The 22,605-nt window shown below is 37.2% G+C and overlaps 1 protein-coding gene across 4 annotated transcripts in view; it reads right to left on the bottom strand.

Moving 5' to 3' along the window:
- The window catches only part of LOC142348821 (solute carrier family 7 member 14-like), a 144,860-nt gene that overhangs the window by 55,687 nt on the left and 66,568 nt on the right, over window positions 1-22,605 (bottom strand). For all 4 annotated transcript variants that reach the window (XM_075400346.1, XM_075400347.1, XM_075400348.1 and 1 more), the window contains one exon: window positions 12,060-12,268. In XM_075400346.1, coding sequence (XP_075256461.1) covers window positions 12,060-12,268 — 209 coding nt within the window. The remainder of the gene's footprint in view (window positions 1-12,059; window positions 12,269-22,605) is intronic.

Here is a 22,605-nt window from a genome sequence, read left to right as displayed (position 1 = left end):
CATTCAATCATAACATTATTTTATTGAATTGAAAAAAAAACTCAACAAAAATAGAGACCATTGTTCAAAGCGGTCAAAACAGCATGTGTATGTACAAAATGATAAATACCATTTGGCAAAAATTTTTTTAAAAAACGCAAATTTAATCTGAGAGATTTAATCTTGATAAATACATTTTAGCAATTTTTTTTTAAAAAACGCAAAAATAATCTGAGATCCGTTGCTATTGAACTGCTCACTAAAACAGTCGATTTAAGATAAACATAAATTTTAGTAGGAAATGGTTTAAAATTTTGTCATTGAAAACTTTAATGGGTTCTCCAAAACAAATATTCAATCAAATCTTTGTTGGGATAGCTCTGAGGACTCAAATTTCAGATTTAAGAAATCAACGTTAACAACTGAAAAATGACCAGTGGAAATAAACGCTTGGTAGGTCTAATTTATTCATTTATCTAACAAAGAGCATTTTTGGAAAGAAAAAAATACATTGAAATGAATCGCAGCAAGTTATTTACCTTCAGCTTTAGGTCAGACAACCGTTAAGAAAAAAAACTTCCGCTTTCAATGAACCTGAAGGAAAACAATGCACCATTTCAAGTCGTAAAAACACAGAAAAGGTCAATTATGGCACTCCTCGGCTATCGCAGCTATTAAAACCAAACGGAGTAAACTGTACGCCGCGCGCATCATGTAGAGTCAGAAATCTGCCACCGTTCAACCGCAAACAACAAAACCAACTTCTGTCAAAGTTTTCTATAAAACTATTTGAGCGAACTTCGTTATTTTAAAAAACTTATTTCTCTCAAAGTGCTGGCGGTGACAAGTCATTTGTTGCCTGCTTCTTCCAAAACCTGTACTTCAGCTTTGAAAAGCTACAAGCGTATTCTAAGTCACATATAGCACGAGTTAACGTAAAAATATTGCCGGCAAACAGCCACCATTGAACCCTTTGAAACACATCGGGATTGACACAAAAAAGAACAAGTCATTGATAGAATTTTACCAAGTTTCAAGAAGTGTTCCAATTTGCTGTCCAGTTTGTTAGATCCTAAAACTATACTTAATTTAGATTCTAAACTGATGGTTATTAAAATTAATACTAATGCACGTTAGCAACCACCCTGATGAACCTGACACTATTTGTTTTAACTCCTGAACTGCATTCCAAAGAAATGAGCAAACCGAAGAAATCACTACAAGACCCTTTGTAAAAACAGCAATATACAGCAAGTAAAACGTAAATAAACAGAACACCAGAAAATTATTTAAAAATTTATTCCATTTCTCTTTTTAGAATAACAAGGTCAACAAATCAATTATGTGTCAAATAACGTGAATCCCAAAAAACGTTTACACAATGCGAGTATTCTTACTAACAATGTAAAAAGGAAAATTCAATTGCGTCATTGAGAAACATCAACAAAAAGCGAGGTCAGGTAACAAAATCACCTTAGCAGCCCGTGGGACTTGATATGAACCTATCACAGCCGAACAACTATCAAGATTGAACATGTTAAACGCTCGAATCTGATTAGCCAATACGCACTTGATAGATTTTATATTTGATCTATTGTCCTCAATTTTTGCTCAAATAACTTGTGTGTACATATTGATCAATACATTTAAGCAATTTAAAAAAAAACGCAAAAATAATCTGAGATACGTTGCTAGTAAACTGCTCACAAAAACAGTCGATTTAAGATAAACATAAATTATAGAAGGAAATGGTTTAAAATTTTGTCATTGAAAACTTAAATGGGTTCTTCAAAACAATTATTCAATCAAATCCTAGTTGAGATAGCTCTGAAATAAATCAACGTAACTAAAAACTGAAAAAATGACCAGTGGAAGTAAACGCTTGGTACGTCTAATTCATTTATTTATCTGTTAAAGAGAATTTGTCGAAAGCAAAAACACACTGAAACGAACCGCGGCAGATTATTTACTTTTAGCTTCAGGCCAGACAATCGCCAAAAAATACTTCCGGTTTCAATGAACCTGCAGGAAAACCTTTTCAAGTCGTAAAAACAGAAGAGGTCATTTATGTCACTCCTCGCTTGTCGAAGCTATTAAAACCAAACGGAGTAAACTGTAATCGGCGCCCATCATGTAAAGTCAGAAATCTGCCACCGTTCAACTGCAAACAACAAAACCAACTTTTTCAAAATTATTTGAGTGAACCTCGCTATTATAAAAAAACTAATTTCTTTCAAACTGCTGGCGCTGACAAGTCATTTGTCGTCTGCTTTTGCCAGTACCTTTTTGAGCCTTTAAAAAGCTACACGCGTATTCTAAGTAATATATATCACGAGTTAAAGCAAAAACATAGCCGATAAATTGCCGGAAAACAGCCAGCGTTGATCCCCTTAAAACACATCGGGATTGAAAAAAAGAATCAACTGCTCTGATAAAACTAACTATTTTTTCAGAGTGTTAAAAGGGGTGTTCTGATATGCAGTGCGGTTTCAGTTAGATTCTGAAATTATGCTTAACTCAACAAAAATGAAGGCCATTAAGCTTAATAGCCTTCCAACATACGCTCCAATCAACTCTGACAAACCAATGCTCTCACTTTATGATCAGGCTTTATTGGTTCACCCCGTTGTATTTGATTTTTCGTCTTTCACCTCGGCAGCATTGGCTATACTACTTATTTCAAAAGATGATTAGAAATAAAATAGATTCAGTTGAATCAGTGAGTGAGGTAAGTAAGGAACTATACGTGAAAGCAGTGACTAAAGTAAAACAAAAGGCTATCAAAAGGTAAAACGTAGCATTTAAAAAAGTAACAAGACAACTCCTGAACTGCATTCCAAAGAAATGAGCAAACCGAAGAAATCACTATCAGTCCCTTTGAAAAAAAACAACATTTTACAGCAAAAAAAACGTAAATTAACAGAACACTAAAAAAACCTTTAAAAACGTATTCCTTTTGTCTTTTGAAAGTAACAAGGTCACTAAAGCAATTATGTGTCAAACAACGTGAGCCTCGAAAAACGTTTACACAATGGGAGTATCCCTTACAAAAATGTAAAAAAAAATTCAATTGCGTTATTGAGAAACTCATCAACAAAAAGCAAAGACAGATAACGAGATCAACTTAGCAGCCCATGGGACTTGATATGAACCTATCACAGCCGAACAACTATCAAGATTGAACATGTTAAACTCTCGAATCTGATTAGACAATACGCACTTGATAGATTATATATTTGATATTTTCTCCTCAATTTTTGCTCAAATAACTTGTGTGTACATATTGATAAATACATTTAAGCAATTTAAAAAAAACGCAAAAATAATCTGAGATCCGTTGCTATTAAACTGCTCACAAAAACAGTCGATTTAGGATAAACATAAATTATAGAAGGAAATGGTTTAAAATTTTGTCATTGAAAACTTAAATGGGTTCTTCAAAACAATTATTCAATCAAATCCTAGTTGAGATAGCTCTGAAATAAATCAACTTAACTAAAAACTGAAAAAATGACCAGTGGAAGTAAACGCTTGGTACGTCTAATTCATTTATTTATCTGTAAAAGAGAATTTGTCGAAAGCAAAAACACATTGAAACGAACCGCGGCAGATTATTTACTTTTAGCTTCAGGCCAGACAATCGCCAAAAAATACTTCCGGTTTCAATGAACCTGCAGGAAAACCTTTTCAAGTCGTAAAAACAGAAGAGGTCATTTATGTCAATCCTCGCTTGTCGAAGCTATTAAAACCAAACGGAGTAAACTGTAATCGGCGCCCATCAAGTAAAGTCAGAAATCTGCCACCGTTCAACTGCAAACAACAAAACCAACTTTTTCAAAACTATTTGAGTGAACCTCGCTATTTTTAAAAAACTAATTTCTCTCAAACTGCTGGCGCTGACAAGTCATTTGTTGTCTGCTTTTGCCAGTACCTTTTTGAGCCTTTAAAAAGCTACACGCGTATTCTAAGTAGTATATATCACGAGTTAAAGCAAAAACATAGCCGATAAATTGCCGGAAAACAGCCACCGTTGATCCCTTTAAAACAGCTCGGGATTGAAAAAAAAGAATCAATAGAAATTGATGGACTTTTACTAAGTGCCAAGAAGTTTTCCAAATTGCTGTCCAGTTTGTTAAATTCTAAAGCTATACTTAATTTAGATTCTAAACTGATGTTTATTAAACTTTATACTAATGCACGCTAGCAACTGCCCTGATAAAACTAACTATTTTTTCAGAGTGTCAAAAGGGGTGTTCTGATATGCAGTGCGGTTTCAGTTAGATTCTGAAATTATGCTTAACTCAACAAAAATGAAGGCCATTAAGCTTAATAGCCTTCCAACATACGCTCCAATCAACTCTGACAAACCAATGCTCTCACTTTATGATCAGGCTTTATTGGTTCACCCCGTTGTATTTGATTTTTCGTCTTTCACCTCGGCAGCATTGGCTATACTACTTATTTCAAAAGATGATTAGAAATAAAATAGATTCAGTTGAATCAGTGAGTGAGGTAAGTAAGGAACTATACGTGAAAGCAGTGACTAAAGTAAAACAAAAGGCTATCAAAAGGTAAAACGTAGCATTTAAAAAAGTAACAAGACAACTCCTGAACTGCACTCCAAAGAAATGAGCAAACCGAAGAAATCACTATCAGTCCCTTTGAAAAAAAACAACATTTTACAGCAAATAAAACGTAAATTAACAGAACACTAAAAAAATCTTTAAAAACGTATTCCTTTTGTCTTTTGAAAGTAACAATGTCACTAAAGCAATTATGTGTCAAACAACGTGAGCCTCGAAAAACGTTTACACAATGGGAGTATCCCTTACAAAAATGTAAAAAAAAAATTCAATTGCGTTATTGAGAAACTCATCAACAAAAAGCAAAGACAGATAACGAGATCAACTTAGCAGCCCGTGGGACTTGATATGAACCTATCACAGCCGAACAACTATCAAGATTGAACATGTTAAACTCTCGAATCTGATTAGACAATACGCACTTGATAGATTTTATATTTGATCTATTGTCCTAAATTTTTGCTCAAATAACTTGTGTGTACATATTGATCAATACATTTAAGCAATTTAAAAAAAAACGCAAAAATAATCTGAGATACTTTGCTATTAAACTGCTCACAAAAACAGTCGATTTAAGATAAACATAAATTATAGAAGGAAATGGTTTAAAATTTTGTCATTGAAAACTTAAATGGGTTCTTCAAAACAATTATTCAATCAAATCCTAGTTGAGATAGCTCTGAAATAAATCAACGTAACTAAAAACTGAAAAAATGACCAGTGGAAGTAAACGCTTGGTACGTCTAATTCATTTACTTAAGTCAAAGAGCATTTGTCCAAAGTAAAAAACATTGAAATGAACCACGGTAGATTATTTACCTTCAACTTTAGGTCAGACAATCGCCAAGAAAAAGTATTTCAGGTTTCAATGAACCTGCAGGAAAACCTTTTCAAGTCGTAAAAACAGAAGAGGTCATTTATGTCACTCCTCGCTTGTCGAAGCTATTAAAACCAAACGGAGTAAACTGTAATCGGCGCCCATCATGTAAAGTCAGAAATCTGCCACCGTTCAACTGCAAACAACAAAACCAACTTTTTCAAAACTATTTGAGTGAACCTTGCTATTTTTAAAAAAACTAATTTCTTTCAAACTGCTGGCGCTGACAAGTCATTTGTCGTCTGCTTTTGCCAGTACCTTTTTGAGCCTTTAAAAAGCTACACGCGTATTCTAAGTAATATATATCACGAGTTAAAGCAAAAACATAGCCGATAAATTGCCGGAAAACAGCCACCGCTGATCCCTTTAAAACACATCGGAATTGAAAAAAAGGAATCAATAGAAATTGATGGACTTTTACTAAATGCCAAGAAGTTTTCCAAATTAATGTCCAGTTTGTTAAATTCTAAAACTATACTTAATTTAGATTCTAAACTGATGTTTATTAAACTTTATACTAATGCACGCCAGCAACCGCTCTGATAAAAATAACTATTTTTTCAGAGTGTCAAAAGGGGTGTTCTGATACGCAGTGCGGTTTCAGTTAGATTCTGAAATTATGCTTAGCTCAACAAAAATGAAGGCCATTAAGCTTAATAGCCTTCCAGCATACGCTCCAATCAACTCTGACAAACTAATGCTCTCACTTTATGATCGGGCTTTATTGGTTCACCCCGTTGTATTTGACTTTTCGTCTTTCACCTCGGCAGCATTGGCTATACTACTTATTTCAAAAGATGATTAGAAATAAAATAGATTCAGTTGAATCAGTGAGTGAGGTAAGTAAGGAACTATACGTGAAAGCAGTGACTAAAGTAAAACAAAAGGCTATCAAAAGGTAAAACGTAGCATTTAAAAAAGTAACAAGACAACTCCTGAACTGCATTCCAAAGAAATGAGCAAACCGAAGAAATCACTATCAGTCCCTTTGAAAAAAAACAACATTATACAGCAAATAAAACGTAAATTAACAGAACACTAAAAAAATCTTTAAAAACGTATTCCTTTTGTCTTTTTAAAGTAACAAGGTCACTAAAGCAATTATGTGTCAAACAACGTGAGCCTCGAAAAACGTTTACACAATGGGAGTATCCCTTACAAAAAATATTTAAAAAAAATTCAATTGCGTTATTGAGAAATTCATCAACAAAAAGCAAATACAGATAACGACATCACCTTAGCAGACCGTGGGACTTGATATGAACCTATCACAGCCGAACAAACTATCACGATTGAACATGTTATACGCTGTATAATAAATGAGCGCTCAAATCTGATTAGCTAATACGCACTTGAAAAATTTCATTGTTGATCTACTGTCCCCAATTTTTGCCTTCGATCTATTGTCCTAGCAACGGCATTTTGGTTATCAGTCAGCTTGTTTAGAGCGGTTTCAGATACGCAGTATCCACGTTATGGCTACTAAATATTCTAAATAATTTTTTTGTTCTAATATAGTAAATATGCATTCAACCATAACATTTTTCATTGAATTAAAACAGAACAACAAAATTAGAGACCACTGTTCAGAAACAGTCAAAACAGCATGTTAATGTACACATTGATAAATACCATTGAACACAAACCACGCAAATTTAATCTGAGATCCTTTGCTATTTAACTGAATACAAGAACAGTCGATTTAAGATAAACAAATTATAAAAAATTGGTTGGAAATTTTCTCTTTGAAAACTTTAATGCGTTCTCCAAAAACAGTATTCAATCAAATACTTGTTGAGATAGCTCTGAAGACTCAAGAAATCAACGTAACTAACTGAAATGACCAGTGGAAATAGACGCTTGGTACGTCTAACTCATTTACTTATGTCAAAGAGCATTTGTCCAAAGTAAAAAACATTGAAATGAACCACGGTAGATTATTTACCTTCAACTTTAGGTCAGACAATCGCCAAGAAAAAGTATTTCAGGTTTCAAGGAACCTGCAGGAAAACAATTTTAAATTTCAGGTCGTAAAAAACACAGAAGAGGTCAATTATGGCACTCCTCGCCTATCGCAGCTATTAAAAACCAAACGGAGTAAACTGTACTCCGCGCCCATTATGTAAAGTCAGAAATCTGCCACCGTTCAACCGCAAACAACAAAACCCACTTTTGTCAGTTTTCTTTGAAACTATTTGAGTGCACCTCGCTATTTTAAAAAACTTATTTCTTTCAAACTGCTGGCGGTGACGAGTCATTTGTCTGCTTCTGCCAATACTTGTACTTGAATCCTTAAAAAGCTACACGCGTATTCTAAGTCACATATAAAACGAGTTAAAGCAAAAACATAGCCGGTAATTTGCTGGAAAACAGCCGCCGTTGACCCCTTTGATACACATAGGGATTGAAAAAAAGAATAAATACAAAGATGAAATTTTACTAAGTGCCAAGTTGCTGTTCTCTTTGTTAGATCCTAAAACTATAATCAATTTAGATCCTTAAGTAATGGTTATTAAACTTAATACTAAGGCACGCTAGCAACGGCTCTGCTGAAATTGATACCATTTGTTGTAAGTGTCAAAAGTGGTGTTCTGATATGCAGTGCAGTTTCAGTTTCAACTCATCTTCGAAAATGAAGGCTATTAAGCTTAATAGCCTTCCAGCATACGCTCCAATGAACTCTGACAACCTAATGCACTGACTTTATGATCGGGCTTTATCGGTTCACAGCATTTCATTTGATTTTTCGTCTTTCACCTCGTCAGTATTCGCTATATTGTTCAACTCAATAGATGAATAGAAACAAAATCGATTCAGTTGAAACTGTGATTGAGGTAAGTCAGGAATCAAACGTGAAAGTACCGACTAAAGTAAAACAAAAAACGTAATCAAAAGCTAAAACGTAGCACAATAAAACAGACAACTCCTAAACTGCTTTTCAAAAAAATGAGCAAACCAAAATCACTATCAGTCCCTTTGAAAGAACAGCATAATACACCAAAAACGCAAATTAAAAGAACACTAGAAAATTCTTTAAAAACTTTTTCCATTTCCCTTTTTAGAATAATAACGTCAACAAAGTAATTTTGTGTCAAACAACGTGAGCCTCAAAAAACGTTTAAACAATGTCATTATAAAACTTAACTAAAAATTTTATCTTTATGATCTACCGCACTTTCCATCAATAGAAAACATATGTCCAAAACAATTAAAGCAATTTAGTGACCACATAACAAAAGTAACAAACTCAGGTAACAATCAAAAGTTCAAAAATGTTAAAAATCTCTGAAAGCCAAAAAATTAGAACTAAAAAAAAATCCTTAACTGCATTAATTTTTTCCCATTAGAGATCAATTGAGACCTGTCATTAATGGCATTAGCAACAGGACAATAACGGGCGAATATCATTAACTTTCAAAAACGGGCCAATTCTAAAAATTGCTAATTTTAAATAAATTGGGCCAAAAATCTGCAAATTGTTATCTCTGAAAAGATATAAAAAAGCCAAACATGGGTCATGAGATAGCCCATGACACCTGTATTGTGCGAGAATAAGTAAAGACAACAAACAAAAATGCAAGAAAGACCCAATCTTGAAAATCTTGTCCATTTTGATAGCCTTTACATAGATGATTAAAAGCTTAAAACAGATGCAAAATTGGTTCAGAAGGGGGGCGGGGGTTTGAAAGATAAACAACAACTGACAGATCAACAAAGACAACTACAACTGGCATAACACAAAAATCACTATGTTTTTTGAAAACAATTGGTCAGAATCGTGAAAACACGTCCATATAAGCAAAAACCATTTTATAAAGTCAAAAAAAACTCATCAAAGAGCCTAGAGGACTGTCATTAGGTTATAGTTGTGTCGGGGTCAATAAAACAGTTACTTTTTCAATGAAATCATTAGACAAACTCAAAAATGCCGAATAAAAGGGCCAATGAGACCTATCAATTTTGAAACTAAGTGACAGAACAAAGGAAAAAAGGCAAACATATTTTTTAAAAAAAAAGTCGTGGAGAAACATTTATATATGAAGAAAAACCTTCAAACAGATCAAAAAGTCTCAAAAACCATTAGGTTCTTTTTGAGGGATTTAAAAAACTAAAACTACGCATAATTGGAACACACTTATCACCTTTTAAAGAGTTCGTCAGTAAAGAAAAAAATTGCGGCACGTTGAAATTTGCTCTGAAAAACAAAAGCTGTTTGAATACCGATTTCTCAAATCAATGTAAAAGGAGTTTGAAAAAATTTCATGTTATAAAACTTCTCGCTTCCTGCTTTTACTACTACCCTAGCTTGATTAAATCACAACTCAAATTTGACTTCTCATTGACAAGAAAGGCTCGAAAAAAGTGTGAACAGATCTCAAAAATACATAACCGGAAAAATCCGGAATCTACTCGCAGTAGATGTTCAATTAGGCCCCAGCCAGCTACTCACTAAACAAAATGTGCCTCTAACCATTGTTGATATTTTCAAAGAATAATAGTAAAAAAAACATTAGAAAAACAAAATTTGTTTGTTTTGTTTTTCAAAACAAAAACAAAAAAAAACAGAAAAAAACAAAACAAAAAAAAATCTGATAAACTATCAGCTTAAGTTGAGACCACCGAAACAAAATTTTGTAAAAAAATCTTGCAATAAAAACAGTTCTCATTCAATAAAGAATAACCAACTGTAAATAAAAATACAAAATGGTACACACTGTGAAACGAAAAAGAAACAACACAAATTTTACAAATTTCCCAATAAAATGCTGCTCCCCGATAACTATTCTAGGAAAGCATTTGATTTTTTTTCTGCTCAATCACTGTCATACAATTTGTCTCTTACATACATCCTGACCAACAATTTAAAAAAGGTGAAAAAAACTAAAAAAAAACAACAAAGTTGTACTATTTATAATATTTAAAATTCGCTGTATAACACTAAAGTGTGAAAATGAAAAAGAAATACCTATTAAATAGCTCTTGATTAAATATTGAAACAAAAAACCTATTGAAAAAAGCTCAAGTGGACGAAAAAAAAAGAAAAAATCTTGAAACAGACGAAAATGAAACAGAGTTTGATCAAAATTACTCCATTTTCTGCAACAAACACAACACAAAATCAAAATCAATCAAATTAGATCATCAAATACACTATAACAACTAACGTCAACCTAAGAAAGACCCCAAAATTCAAAGAAATTTGCAAAGTTTCAAAAATTTATTAAAAAGGGCAAAAAATAGCAGGTAGAAGTCTTAACATTTTCCTCAGATGGTCAAAAATGCTTCCAAACATACCATTACTCGCCGAAATAATAGAGACAAACACTTTTAGCTAAAAAAAATTAGATTTAAACAAAATGGTTTGAAGCCACGCGTGATCAAAAAATATTGCTCACTTAGCAAAGAAAAAAATTACACTAAATTGGTCTGACGCTCTTAGTATGCTGCATGAAAAACACTCTTCGCTCTGATTTTGACTTTTATTTAGCGGATTACCACAAACACATAAATTACCGCGCGGAATTTGACTTTGCATCATACGAAACGAAAAGTGACCGATTTCAAAACAATATATGCAGGAATTTCATGAAAACATAACTAGCGTCGGGCGAATTGCTCTTCCGTAATACCCAGCTGAGGTTGAGATGCTAGATTAAGAACCGCCATTCACAGCAAGATATTGTCGCCTCCAGTTTTGGTGAATCGAGAAATTTGGTGTTTTGAGGACGTCAAGTCAAATGGATCAGAGGAAAGAGGTCAAGCGAAAAATCGCACAAAAAGGCCGCAAAACTAATATAATTGTTACAAACGTCGTTTGAGAGCAAATAGAAACAAGCTTGTAAACAACTTCAACCAAAAAAAAATAGATTAATTCTATGCTATTACAAAGGCACATAAAACCAAAGAAAGATCTTTTAAGCAAGTATGGGTATTAAAAGGCAAGTCATAAAAGGCTACAAAATTAGTCTAAATTTAATGAAACACAGCAAAAAAAATGAGAAAATAGTTTAAAATTTCTGTTTGTCATATTTGCCAGCAAAAAAAAGTTTTATACCAACGAAAATAATATCAATTGTTATCTAAACACTCCTTAAGTAATAGGTTTCATTTCAAATCCGAATTAAAGCAGTAAAACAAAAGGCAAAAAATCGCTACGATTCGCGTAAAAATCAGCAAATTAGCTGAAACACCACATTAGCATAAATCTCTGCCAAAAATTTAAAAAATATCATAATCAAACCTCTAAACCAAAAAAAAAATAAAAAACTCTTTTTTAAGAGGCCGCATAAACTGTTCTTCGAGTCGTAATAAATCACTAACTCCTAACTTGACTTTTAAGAAAAACCACCACGTCCTAACTTAACTTTTTATGAACATTAATAGCCTTAAAAAGAGTTCAAAAACTATGCTCGGTCCATAAACTGTTCCAATGCTTAATATTTCGAGGTTTTCAAGTACAGAAAGCAAGTAATTTGAAAAAAAATAACATTCCGCGCACACAAAAATGAGAGATCAAAAGACTCCACAGAAATGAGTGACCACAAAACCAGCCAAACCTTCTTTTTGATAAGTTTAAGAAAACGCTACATTGTGACATCACGTAATCTGATAAATCTTACCCCTGATGCTCCGTAGGGCAAAACTCCTTCCGTCTTCCAAATCTCTGGCTCGACATAGAACAACCCACAGATGACTACAAACACCCAGGCAGCAAAGTTCACCAGATTGAGTGCGTTGTTGAACCAAACAGAAGATTTGACGCCTGCCGCTAGAAGGATGGTCATTGCGATTACTATGATGAACGCCACCACATCAGGAAAGCCACGACCTGAAAATAGTCAATCAGATAAGTTCAAACCGCAGTAACAAAACATAACCGACTAACGTCGGGCGAATTGCTCTCAAACGACCCGCGAGCGGTTGGCTTCGTCAGTAGCTAGCCACGGGGGGGTGCACTTGATGGGCTGGGGCAACAGTAGGGCGGGGGGCAACAGCGGGGGTTCTTCGACCTCTAAGAACCGCCCTTCACACCATAAGTATAAGTCTCCAAAACAGTTTCTGTGCATAGCATACTTGGAGACTAGTGAGCTGAAAGGCTCTAAGAGCACTTAATACCCGCTGGGCGCTAAATCTTTATCCCGTTTTTAAGGATGAAAAGTCAAATGGGTCAGACGAAAAATCGGTCAAGCGAAAAATTGCATAGAAAAGGCCGACATTACCAATATAATTGCTACAAACTTCGTTTGAGAGCAATTAAATAACTGTACAACGTTATCGGCACGCTGCTATCAAGAGCGTTCCTTTAGGCATTTCTTCTTAAAGTAGAAAATCTATTGCACTTCAGGTACATTCGCATTTAAAACAAGAAAATAAACCAACTAATGTCGGACGAATTGCTCTTTAATGACTGGCGCGTCAAACATTTCAGAACGTGGGAAATGCTAGAGAAACTTCTATGTTGCAAAAACTTCTAACGTCGGAGGGTTTGAAGCACCGACCTGTCGCCTGAGAGCCAGTGACAATACCCACTATCAACAAAAATTGATTTTTGTATAAAAACTTTTTAAGTGCGATTTATTTTCATGTCATTTCGTAATTGAACATATTCCTGTCTCTCCGTGAGAGGCTACAGGGTCTAGTATCAAAACCAATAAGCATTATAGATAGTAACTAAAACTTATGAGAACAAAGCTCAAGTACCGGGCATCTAAAAATGGGCTTTATGGGTTTATCCCGTTTCTAATTCTGACATAAATGGAATTTGCACACCAAATAGTACAGATCCCGAAATTGGACAACCACAATGAAGACAGATGTCAAATTGTTGCACGTACACAAAAAACACAATCGAGAAAACAAAATTTTGTTTTTGTTCAAATAGCGTTTTCTCACTAAAATTTAAATTTGAGTGGGAAAATTTCACGCCAAAAGACCATTTGCTTTTTTGATGTTAATAATAACTCGACTCATATTAGGGTCCTAAATGATAGATTAACTCAACATGTGCTGCCCCAAGAAGCTGTGTCAAGCCAAAAATTGGTCAACTAGCCTGAAAATATGCAAAAATAACATAGCTGGCAGATTGCCAGAAAATAGCCGCAATAGATTCGTAGATCTGCAGTCTCAAAAAAAACAATAAAAAAGACAGACCAAAAAAATTCGTCTTTTCATTGAAGGCTGATATGTTATATTTTGTTTAAAAATCTGTATACGGTTTTGCTGCTTCTATTAGCGGCTCTCAAATAACCTTCATTTAGAGTGGCACACACCCATTTGACCTTATCTCTTTGAAATAAAGTAAATAAAAGTCAACTTCAAAGTGAGGAAGTCATTTTTGAGAGTGAGGTAAGTCAAGTGTGACCAAAAATTTAATCACGCGAATGAACAAAAAAACTCGCTCCACTAAGAGCGAAAAATGACGTCACACATGCATTTCAGTTGAAATTGCATGAACGAATGAAAAAAAGTGGCTGTGACGTCATATGGTCGTAACAAAAATCGCGACGACGAAATAAAAAACATAGCAGGACAAGTACTGACGTACAATTCAAAGAATTTTCATTGACTAAACAGAAAACTAGACCTAGAAAGGACTGAATGGATTGCGAAAAAAATCCGATCCAAAAAATCGAAAAAACAGAAAAAATCAAAGCGAAATTGCCGCATGTGAACAAAAAACCACTAGCGAGAAAGCGAATTTTTGTTCAAACACCGTTTTCTCACTCTACTTTAAATGTAGAGCGAAAAAATCACTACTCCAATTTGACTTCAAAAATCATGAAAATGTGTGAACAGATCTTAACAAAAAAAGACAGCGCCCCAATACAATTCAAATTCTTTGAATTGTAAAAAACCAAGAGAAGGCCAATAATAGCCCCAGCTATCGCTGTGCGGCTATTAATAACTCCAAATTGGTATACAACTCTTTTAAATGTCAGAAAATCTTCAAATTGGCTATTTAAAAACAATATCGTAAAAAAACCTATCGCTAACAAACCTTTAGAACACGATAACAAACAAAGAAAGCCGCACATAAAAACAACTATGTCTTCACTCCTTTAAATTTAGCCATCAGCGAAACCCCATTATTAATTATCTTTACATCCTGTTCCAATAATACTTCAGAGAGCATTTTTTCTAAAAAGACATTTCTCCAATACTAAAAACCACGATGAGACCGATAATAACCTTGCTATCGCTAAGCCGCAAGTAAAAATAAAAACGTCTTTGTGCCAGTTATGTGACGAATTGGCAGCCCACGTATTTCGAAAATTGTCAGAAAACTGATGCGATAGTTTTGCTCCGCAAGCTTAGAGACAAAATAAATCTAAAAACAGGAATTGAAACTGGACAAAATCTTCTTTTCGCTTGCCTTATTGTTAGATTGAATGAAGGAGTTAATTTCACGTTAAAATATGTATAATTTGCCCCCTTTACCTTTAGCTGATACAATATACAATCAAAACAACGGAAAGCCAACGGAGGAATTAAAGATAACTCATACAGCCCTAGTATCAGAACAGTGTCTAGTAACGCTAGACAATTACAAAAATCAATAAAAACAGCAAGTAGCGTTCAAAAACAGCAAACGCCCAATCTGAATCAAAACTACTTGCAAAAACTAGTAAAAACCTTCTTGCATTTGATGAAAGCTATGACGATGCTAAATTTTGATTGGTTGAAAAAGACTTTTATAAATTCATACAGCACGCATTTTATTATCTTGAAATTCAGACAGACGATTGTGCTCAGTACAGTTCAGTTGCTTTCCATATTACTTGAATTGAAAAACTTTTAGCAGAAAAAGAGCGTTTTTACCGAACCCGCGCTTCGAATAGCACTTAGCAAAAACTTGCAATTAAAAGCCTTTATTAGAAAGGATATTGCAACGATAACTCTGTCTTCATACAATATAGTACTTGGCACTAGCACCTACATAGCTGCTTCTAAAAAGATAAAAAAGGAAGAAGCAAACAATAAGAAGAGAGTTATCATATGGCGACAGAGATGTTGAACGCTTACTTCTGTTAAAAAGAAAGAAAAATTTGAAACTCATGGAATTAGCCATTAACGGAAAAACTTACAATCTTCGAATCATTAGAAAAACAAACAGCGGAATTAGCCTTTATTTTATCGCACAAGAAGACAATCAAACCGACATCAAACGGATCCGTATTACAAAAAACTCAGAACTTTACAATTTCTTTCAAAACTACCGAATTCGAGAAATTAACCAAACCACAAGCACAAACCAACTTTACCCATTCAAAATTATTTGAGCATCAACCTCTTTGTTTTGCTAGCAAAGAAAAAAATACAACGCAAGCCACAACAGTCCTTCTATGACACTATTGGAAGGCTATCATCCTAGAAACCCGTTCGTATTCTTCAACGACAAAACAATCGACAGAAAAGTAAGTAAAAAACTTGCAGCGAAGAAAAAAAAAGACCAACCAAATAGCCTAAACTGCAAACTCTGTGACACAGCTAAATTGGAGAAGCGCACAAATTGCTCTTTCCACAGAAACACTTCAACAACAAACTGACTAAAAGAAAATGGCAGATCCAAGTCCGCCTCACGTACATCTGAAAAGGTTCTCAGGATTACCAAACGAAAACTGGCCTGAATTTGAAGGACTACTGAGAGCAAGCATTGCTGTATCTAGAATTCCTGAAGCGAACCACCAACGTGCAAGATATCTTCACCTACACTTAGCCGGTAATGCACTCAACTATTACCTTCGACTCGCCGAAAACACAAGAAACGATCTAGACGATTCGCTTGAACAACTACGCAACCGATATGCAGGAGCAGACCAAAGAAGAAACTTTGAGCTCGATCTGCAATCGAGAAAGTTTGATCCAGTGAAAGAACAACCAGATGACTTCCTCACAGATCTGCAACGCCTCGCCAACCTCGCAATTGTGGACGATCCTGCAGCTCACATAGACCGCACTGACGAAAGAACAAGACGAATAAGAGAACAATTCATTCAAGGCATGCCCTTCAAGTACAAGAAAGTGTTGCTGAAAGAGAATGACAACATCACTGTAAACGAACTATGCGCTATCATCAAACGACGAGTCAGAATTGATCAGATAAACCCCGAACCACAATACACCACGGCATTCAATACACTAAACGCATCGGGAAACCCTGCTGTGGCCCAAGCCATAGAAAGCATAATGGCGGCAGGCATAGCATCAATGCAAGTAGCACAGCCACCGCATCAACGCGTGGAGAGTACTCAGTACCCTAGCTACAGAAGAGCAAATAACTACAGAGGCTACAACTACAACAGACAAACATACTAGTACAATGGAAACCAAAATGGCCGAGGATACAGTAACAACTACAACAGCAGAGGACGTAACCGTGGAAGCTTTCAGAGAGGTCGAGGAAATTATTCGAGAGGAAGGTCAAACTTCCAACAAAACGACCGAAGTAATGGACGTACCGAAAGATCTCCTACACCAATGAGGACATTTTGCAGAACATGTGCTAGCAATGAGCACACTGCCCGAGATTGTCCAGAACGTCAACCAGCATACCGCGATGGAAATATGCCATTCAATCACCAATCAAAATTTAGCATCGTCATAAAAGCTAAAACTGCAAGCCATACCAGTAAGGCTCTACACAATCAGTCATCCGAATCAACCACTTTCTTGGATAAAAGAAGTGACAAAACACAAAATTCAGATAGTTGCTTATGCTCTGTAAATAAACAAACCAGAAAAAAGTGTCACTTGCTTCTCTTCATGGCAAGCACATAGTGGTAACTGATACCATGATCTCTCAGAGATATATCATTCAACAAGCAGCCACCTTTCATGCCTAAGCAACATCGTTTGGGAATTCCCGATGCCACCAGTTCCAGCTAGCAAGCTGATTGAAATCTACAAGGACAATCCTCTCTTGCAGCTCACTTGCAGAAGATCGTCATCTCACTTCCGACCATCAGTCACAAACGACTCGAATTTTGATTGATGTGACGCAGTGACATTAACAGTTATTGGCACACTAAACACCCTCTATATTAATTGACTGCAATCATGACAGGTCTCATTCTGCAGTACATGCAAAAATGAGAGAGGAGAATTTCGAACGAGAACATGACATTGTCCAAATACATCAAAAGGCAAAAGAGTTGATCTTTAGTGATTTGGACATTAGAGAAAGGAAAATACAGCCGAAGTGCCTCTAACGTACAGTCCACAGACGACAAATGAGCAGTGTTTATACTAAATAAATCAGAAAAGGCACACTGGTGTCAGAACAGATTGATCTACAGTGGACGAAGGATTTGAACCTTTCTTTGGTGAAGATCTAAGCTCTCGTCTCGTCCTGGTGTTCCGGTTGTGACTCTCCGGAGCACTGCTTCTAATGATCAGCTGGGGCGCATTTTCCTTGCCGCTGGTCAATGCAAAGGAAACCCTGGTTTTCTGAGGAGGCCCAGTTTCTCCTTGGCAAGTTTACGTCGCACCCTCTCTGCTATCTGCCGGAGCACGAGACCCTGGTTTGGCGTTGAGAGACCGAGTATCTCTCTATATCCCCCGAGTTTAAAAAGTTCACTGCTTCATTCGGATTGTTCCAGAGGTCTGCAATTTTCAGGCTAGTTGTATTCTTTGGACATTCAAAATGCTGTTTCACAGTGTGTTCTTCGTTGTTACAGAGGGTGCAGCTGTTCTGGATTTCTTCATCTATTGGACTCAGATAGCTGTTCAGAAGTGGGCAGTAGCCGGATCTTAGTTGGGCTAATCTGGTGCGTTCGAGCCTTGATAATTTCTCTTCTTCAACTTGGTTGATTTCGGGGGGAATCTCTCCCAGCAGCTTCAATTTTACGGCTGCTGCTTTCTTCACTTCTCTGTAATGCAACACCTTTAGTCCACTTTTTTATTGTTCTGCCGTTACTGTCTTGATTCCATTTGTCACTTCAACTTCTCCAAATTCACTATAAAGGCTGGCCCTGATGTTTCTGTTGTTATCATCATTGGCAACAGTATGATGGTCTACTGTGGTTTGTTGAAAGCTGCCCAGGAGAAACTGTTTTGACAACAGTTGGTTATGCTCCTTCTCAGGTATCATCTTCATTTCTTCGTGAAGGTGCTCCACTGGGGTCATTCAAACGCAACCAGTTACTGTGCGCAACGCTGCATTTTGTTTTGCTTGAAGAGAGTTCCTGTTGCTTTGGCTCAAGTCTGGTGTCCAGATTGGTGGAGCGTAGTTGGTAACAGATCTTCCTATTGCTTTATAGCTGGTACTTAACGTTTCATTGGTGCACCCCCAGCTAGTACCAGCCAGCTTCTTCGGGACATGGTTTCGATTCTGGACTTTTTCCGCATGTTGAGTGAACGTAAGCACAATGCCAGAGACATCTACAAGAACTTTTAGTGTTTTTGTGACTGGGATTTTCTCTTCGTTTATGTAAACCTCTGACTCAAAACCGACTTCTTTTGACCAAGTTGTGAAGATGGTGGCTGTTGACTTCCCCGCTGAGAGCACTAACTTCCTGCTTTTCAGCCAATCGCTGACCTTCACTGCCAACTTTTTGACATCTGGTCCCGAAGTGTTTATTGGTATGTCTGCATAGGTGATGATCTTGACATCTTCCGGTGGACTGGGAAGTGATCTCAAAAACAGGTTGAACAAGAACGGTGAAAGTACTCGACCTTGAGCAACTCCTTGCTTCACTTTCCTTCTTTTGATTTAATCTCTCTGAATTCTGTATCCGTAGATCCATCTTGCATGTACGACAGTAGCCATCGTTTGAGGTAGTTTGATAGACATGTATTGAGGATATCCGTGAGAATTGAACCATGGCAAGCCGTATCGAACGCCGCTTTAAGGTCCAGCGCTACCATCAAGGTTTGATGACATGGTTTGCACTTATTGAGTCCATTCTTGATGTTATGACTCAGACAGTTCAGTGCTGTCGTAGTGGATCTCAATTTCCTGAATCCATGTTGGTGACCTTCTAGTTGAAGGGACTTCTCAAAGTCTGGCAGTATCAACTTTTCAATAAGTTTTGCCACTGGGGAAAGTAGAGCAATTGGCCTGTAGCTCCAGGTCCTTGCCTGGTTTAGGCAGTGGGATCACTTTCGACTTCCCATAGAGCTGGGATCACCAATGGGTTTAAGGACAGGTTGATCAGTTTCGTGAAAGCTAACTGCAGCTGGACCAATGTAATGCAGGAGGATGGGGGCTATGCGATCTGGCCCTAGGGCCTTACTTTTCTTGGATGCCTTAATCGCTTCTGTACCATCTTCGGAGTTAGCTCGACCTTTGCTTTCCTTAGTTGTCTGATATTCCTAACTGCTGCTCAACGTTCGATATCGCCTACGCTGAGGTGGGGCGTAAACTGTTGCTTGAACCAATTTACGCACTTCATCGGTTTGTATGCAATCTTCCCTTCAAACTCGATTGGCCTGTTTCCTAGTTTCTGCTTCGATCCATTTAGCGATTGGATGGTGGACCATAACTTGCTTGTTCCTCTTTTATGGTCAACACCTTCTAGAAACTTGACCCAGGTTTCGCGCTCATGGTTCTGAACGACTTTGTCAGTTTGTCAATTTCACTGGTGAGATCAGCTATTTTAGGGTCTCCGGGTTGATGTTCTTGTAGCACGTCTTTCTTTGATCAACTTAATGGTTTCAGTAGGGAAGTTTGGAATTACACTTTTTACTCTACCTTGCGGGATATGTCTGCTCGCGGCCTTGGTTACGAGCTAACGAAAGGTTTCCTGACCTTTTCCTGCTGATTTGAAGCTCGCCTTTGCAAGAGTGAAACCCAGTTCTTCCCTGAAGCTGGGCCAGTCTGCCTTCTTGAAGTAGATGAAAGTCCTCTTTGGTGCCTCAATTAGGGGGATCTCTCTTTCCAAAGCAATGAAGATTGGTCTGTGGTCAGAACCGAGTGCCGCCTCAGTTGTCCATTCAAGGTTCATCGCTAGATAGTTGCTGGCTAGCGAGATATCTGGTGAGCTCTTGGTTTCCTTCAAAACTCTTGTTAGGCAGTCTTCGATCAAAACCATCAGGTTTGATTCATCAATCTCCTCCGCAAGCTTTTGTTCTCGTGGGTTGACTCGGCAGAACCACAGGTTGCTGTGAGCATTGAAGTCACCTAGTATTATTCCATCTTTTAGGGATACTAGGTGTTTAATCGAGGATGTAAATCCTGCTTGAAAACTGGATTGAGCTGGAATTTAGATGTTGACCACCTTAATGGCCGATGTTCCAGAAGTCACTTCAATTGCTTTCTGTTAGATGTGAGAGCCGATTGCCTTTGGGAGTTGAAAAGTTCGGAATTGGACAGAATTGTCGACAAGAAAGGCTACTCCACCGCATTTCCCGCGTTCCCTGGGTTGGTTTTCTGCTATCAGCGAAATGCCCATGGGGACATTGACGGTGTTGCTGAAGATCGTTTCTTAGATAGTTGCGATCTTCACATTTCTGTCTCTCATGAACTTGACAACAGAATCCATTTTCGCTTTGAGGCCATTCGCATTGAATTTGAGGATTGCGAAGGCTTGGTTACGGTTGATGTTCTTGTTTGTTTATTGATCTTCTTTGTTCTTCTCGATTCCAATCTTCTTCTTGGTTCCATTAAAATTCTTCTTGGTTGGTAAAACAGTGTCAGTTGCAACTGGCACTGAGGGAGCTTTTGCCTGGGTGCAGAACAAGCAATTGTTGCAAAACTCATTGGTCCACTGTTAAACTGATTTCAGAGAGCTGCATTTCAGGTGAATCCATTTGCCACTGTGGCACCATATTGCCGTTTGTCTTTTGGTACACAGGCTATCGCAAAGGCCACAAAAATCATCTGGCTTTGGCCCTGGGTTCAATTCAATGCCGCCTCTCATCAGAAGAATCTTGATGGTCAGTCCAGCCAGCACTTTGGGAGGCAAGTGGGCTGGTTCATCTTGTCTCCACTTCGAAAACCCGCTCGGATTGCTTTTGGGGTGATTGGATCTTGGGCCCGGCCGTAAGGCAGGGTGTGGGTTCCGCTGCATAGAAGCGTCGAATCCAAGAACCCATTTCGTTGGTTTTTCGCGTGTTAGAAAAGTGCCAGAATCAGCGACAGTGGGAATGTCACCGACCAAAATCTCATTCCTTCGTGGCTTATTTCCAGAGCGAATTCTAGCGAGGGATCACTTCAGTTCATTTTTGAGGAATGATAACGAGTCACAGACAACTCAAAGGCTGGGTCTATTTTTCAAGCCAGATACTCACACATGTGAAACATAGTGCGCAGCAGACAAAAATTAACAAAAGCTATATTTGTTCACTCAGATTCTGCAGATTCTACATGGATGACTTCTACATGCATAGGTCTCGCTGTAGATTGAGCACACAAAAGTGTTAAAGAGATCAATAAGGCTCACAAGACAGATGAGAAAAAAAACTTTCTTTCGATCGAGAAACTACCAGAAGACAGCACTGTGACACTTGGATGTATTAGATCTAAAAGCCGAAATTCGACAGTTACCCATCTCTTGGCCGAAATTTATCGGTAGACAGTTGCTGGCTAGCGAGATATCTGGTGAGCTCTTGGTTTCCTTCAAAACTCTTGTTGGGCGGTCTTCGTTCAAAACCATCAGGTTTGATTCATCAATCTCCTCCGCAAGCTTTTGTTCTCGTGGGTCCTCGTTGACTCGGGAGAACCACAGGTTGCTCTGAGCATTGAAGTCACCTAGTATTATTACATCTTCCAGGGTTACTACGTGTTTAATCGAGGATGTAAATCCTGCTTGAAAACTGGATTTAGGTGGAATTTAGATGTTGACCACCTTAATGGCCGATGTTCCAGAAGTCACTTCAATTCCTTTCTGTTCGATGTGAGAGTCGATTGCCTTTGGGAGTTGAAAAGTTTGAAATCGGACAGAATTGTCGACAAGAAAGGCTACTCCACCGCATTTCCCGCGTTCCTTGGGTCGGTTTTCTGCTATCAGCGAGATGCCCATGGGGACCTTCACGGTGTTGCTGAAGATCGTTTCTTAGATAGTTGCGATCTTCACATTTCTGTCTCTCATGAACTTGACAACAGAATCCATTTTCGCTTTGAGGCCATTCGCATTGAATTTGAGGATTGCGAAGGCTTGGTTACGGTTGATGTTCTTGTTTGTTTATTGATCTTCTTTGTTCTTCTCGATTCCAATCTTCTTCTTG

This window comes from Convolutriloba macropyga, chromosome 10 (genome assembly GCF_964194025.1).
Source record: "Convolutriloba macropyga chromosome 10, txConMacr16.3, whole genome shotgun sequence".
Classification (NCBI taxonomy): domain Eukaryota; kingdom Metazoa; phylum Xenacoelomorpha; order Acoela; family Convolutidae; genus Convolutriloba; species Convolutriloba macropyga.
The sequence above is the reverse complement of the archived record's forward strand: the minus strand, read 5'-3'. Positions and strand labels throughout refer to the sequence as shown.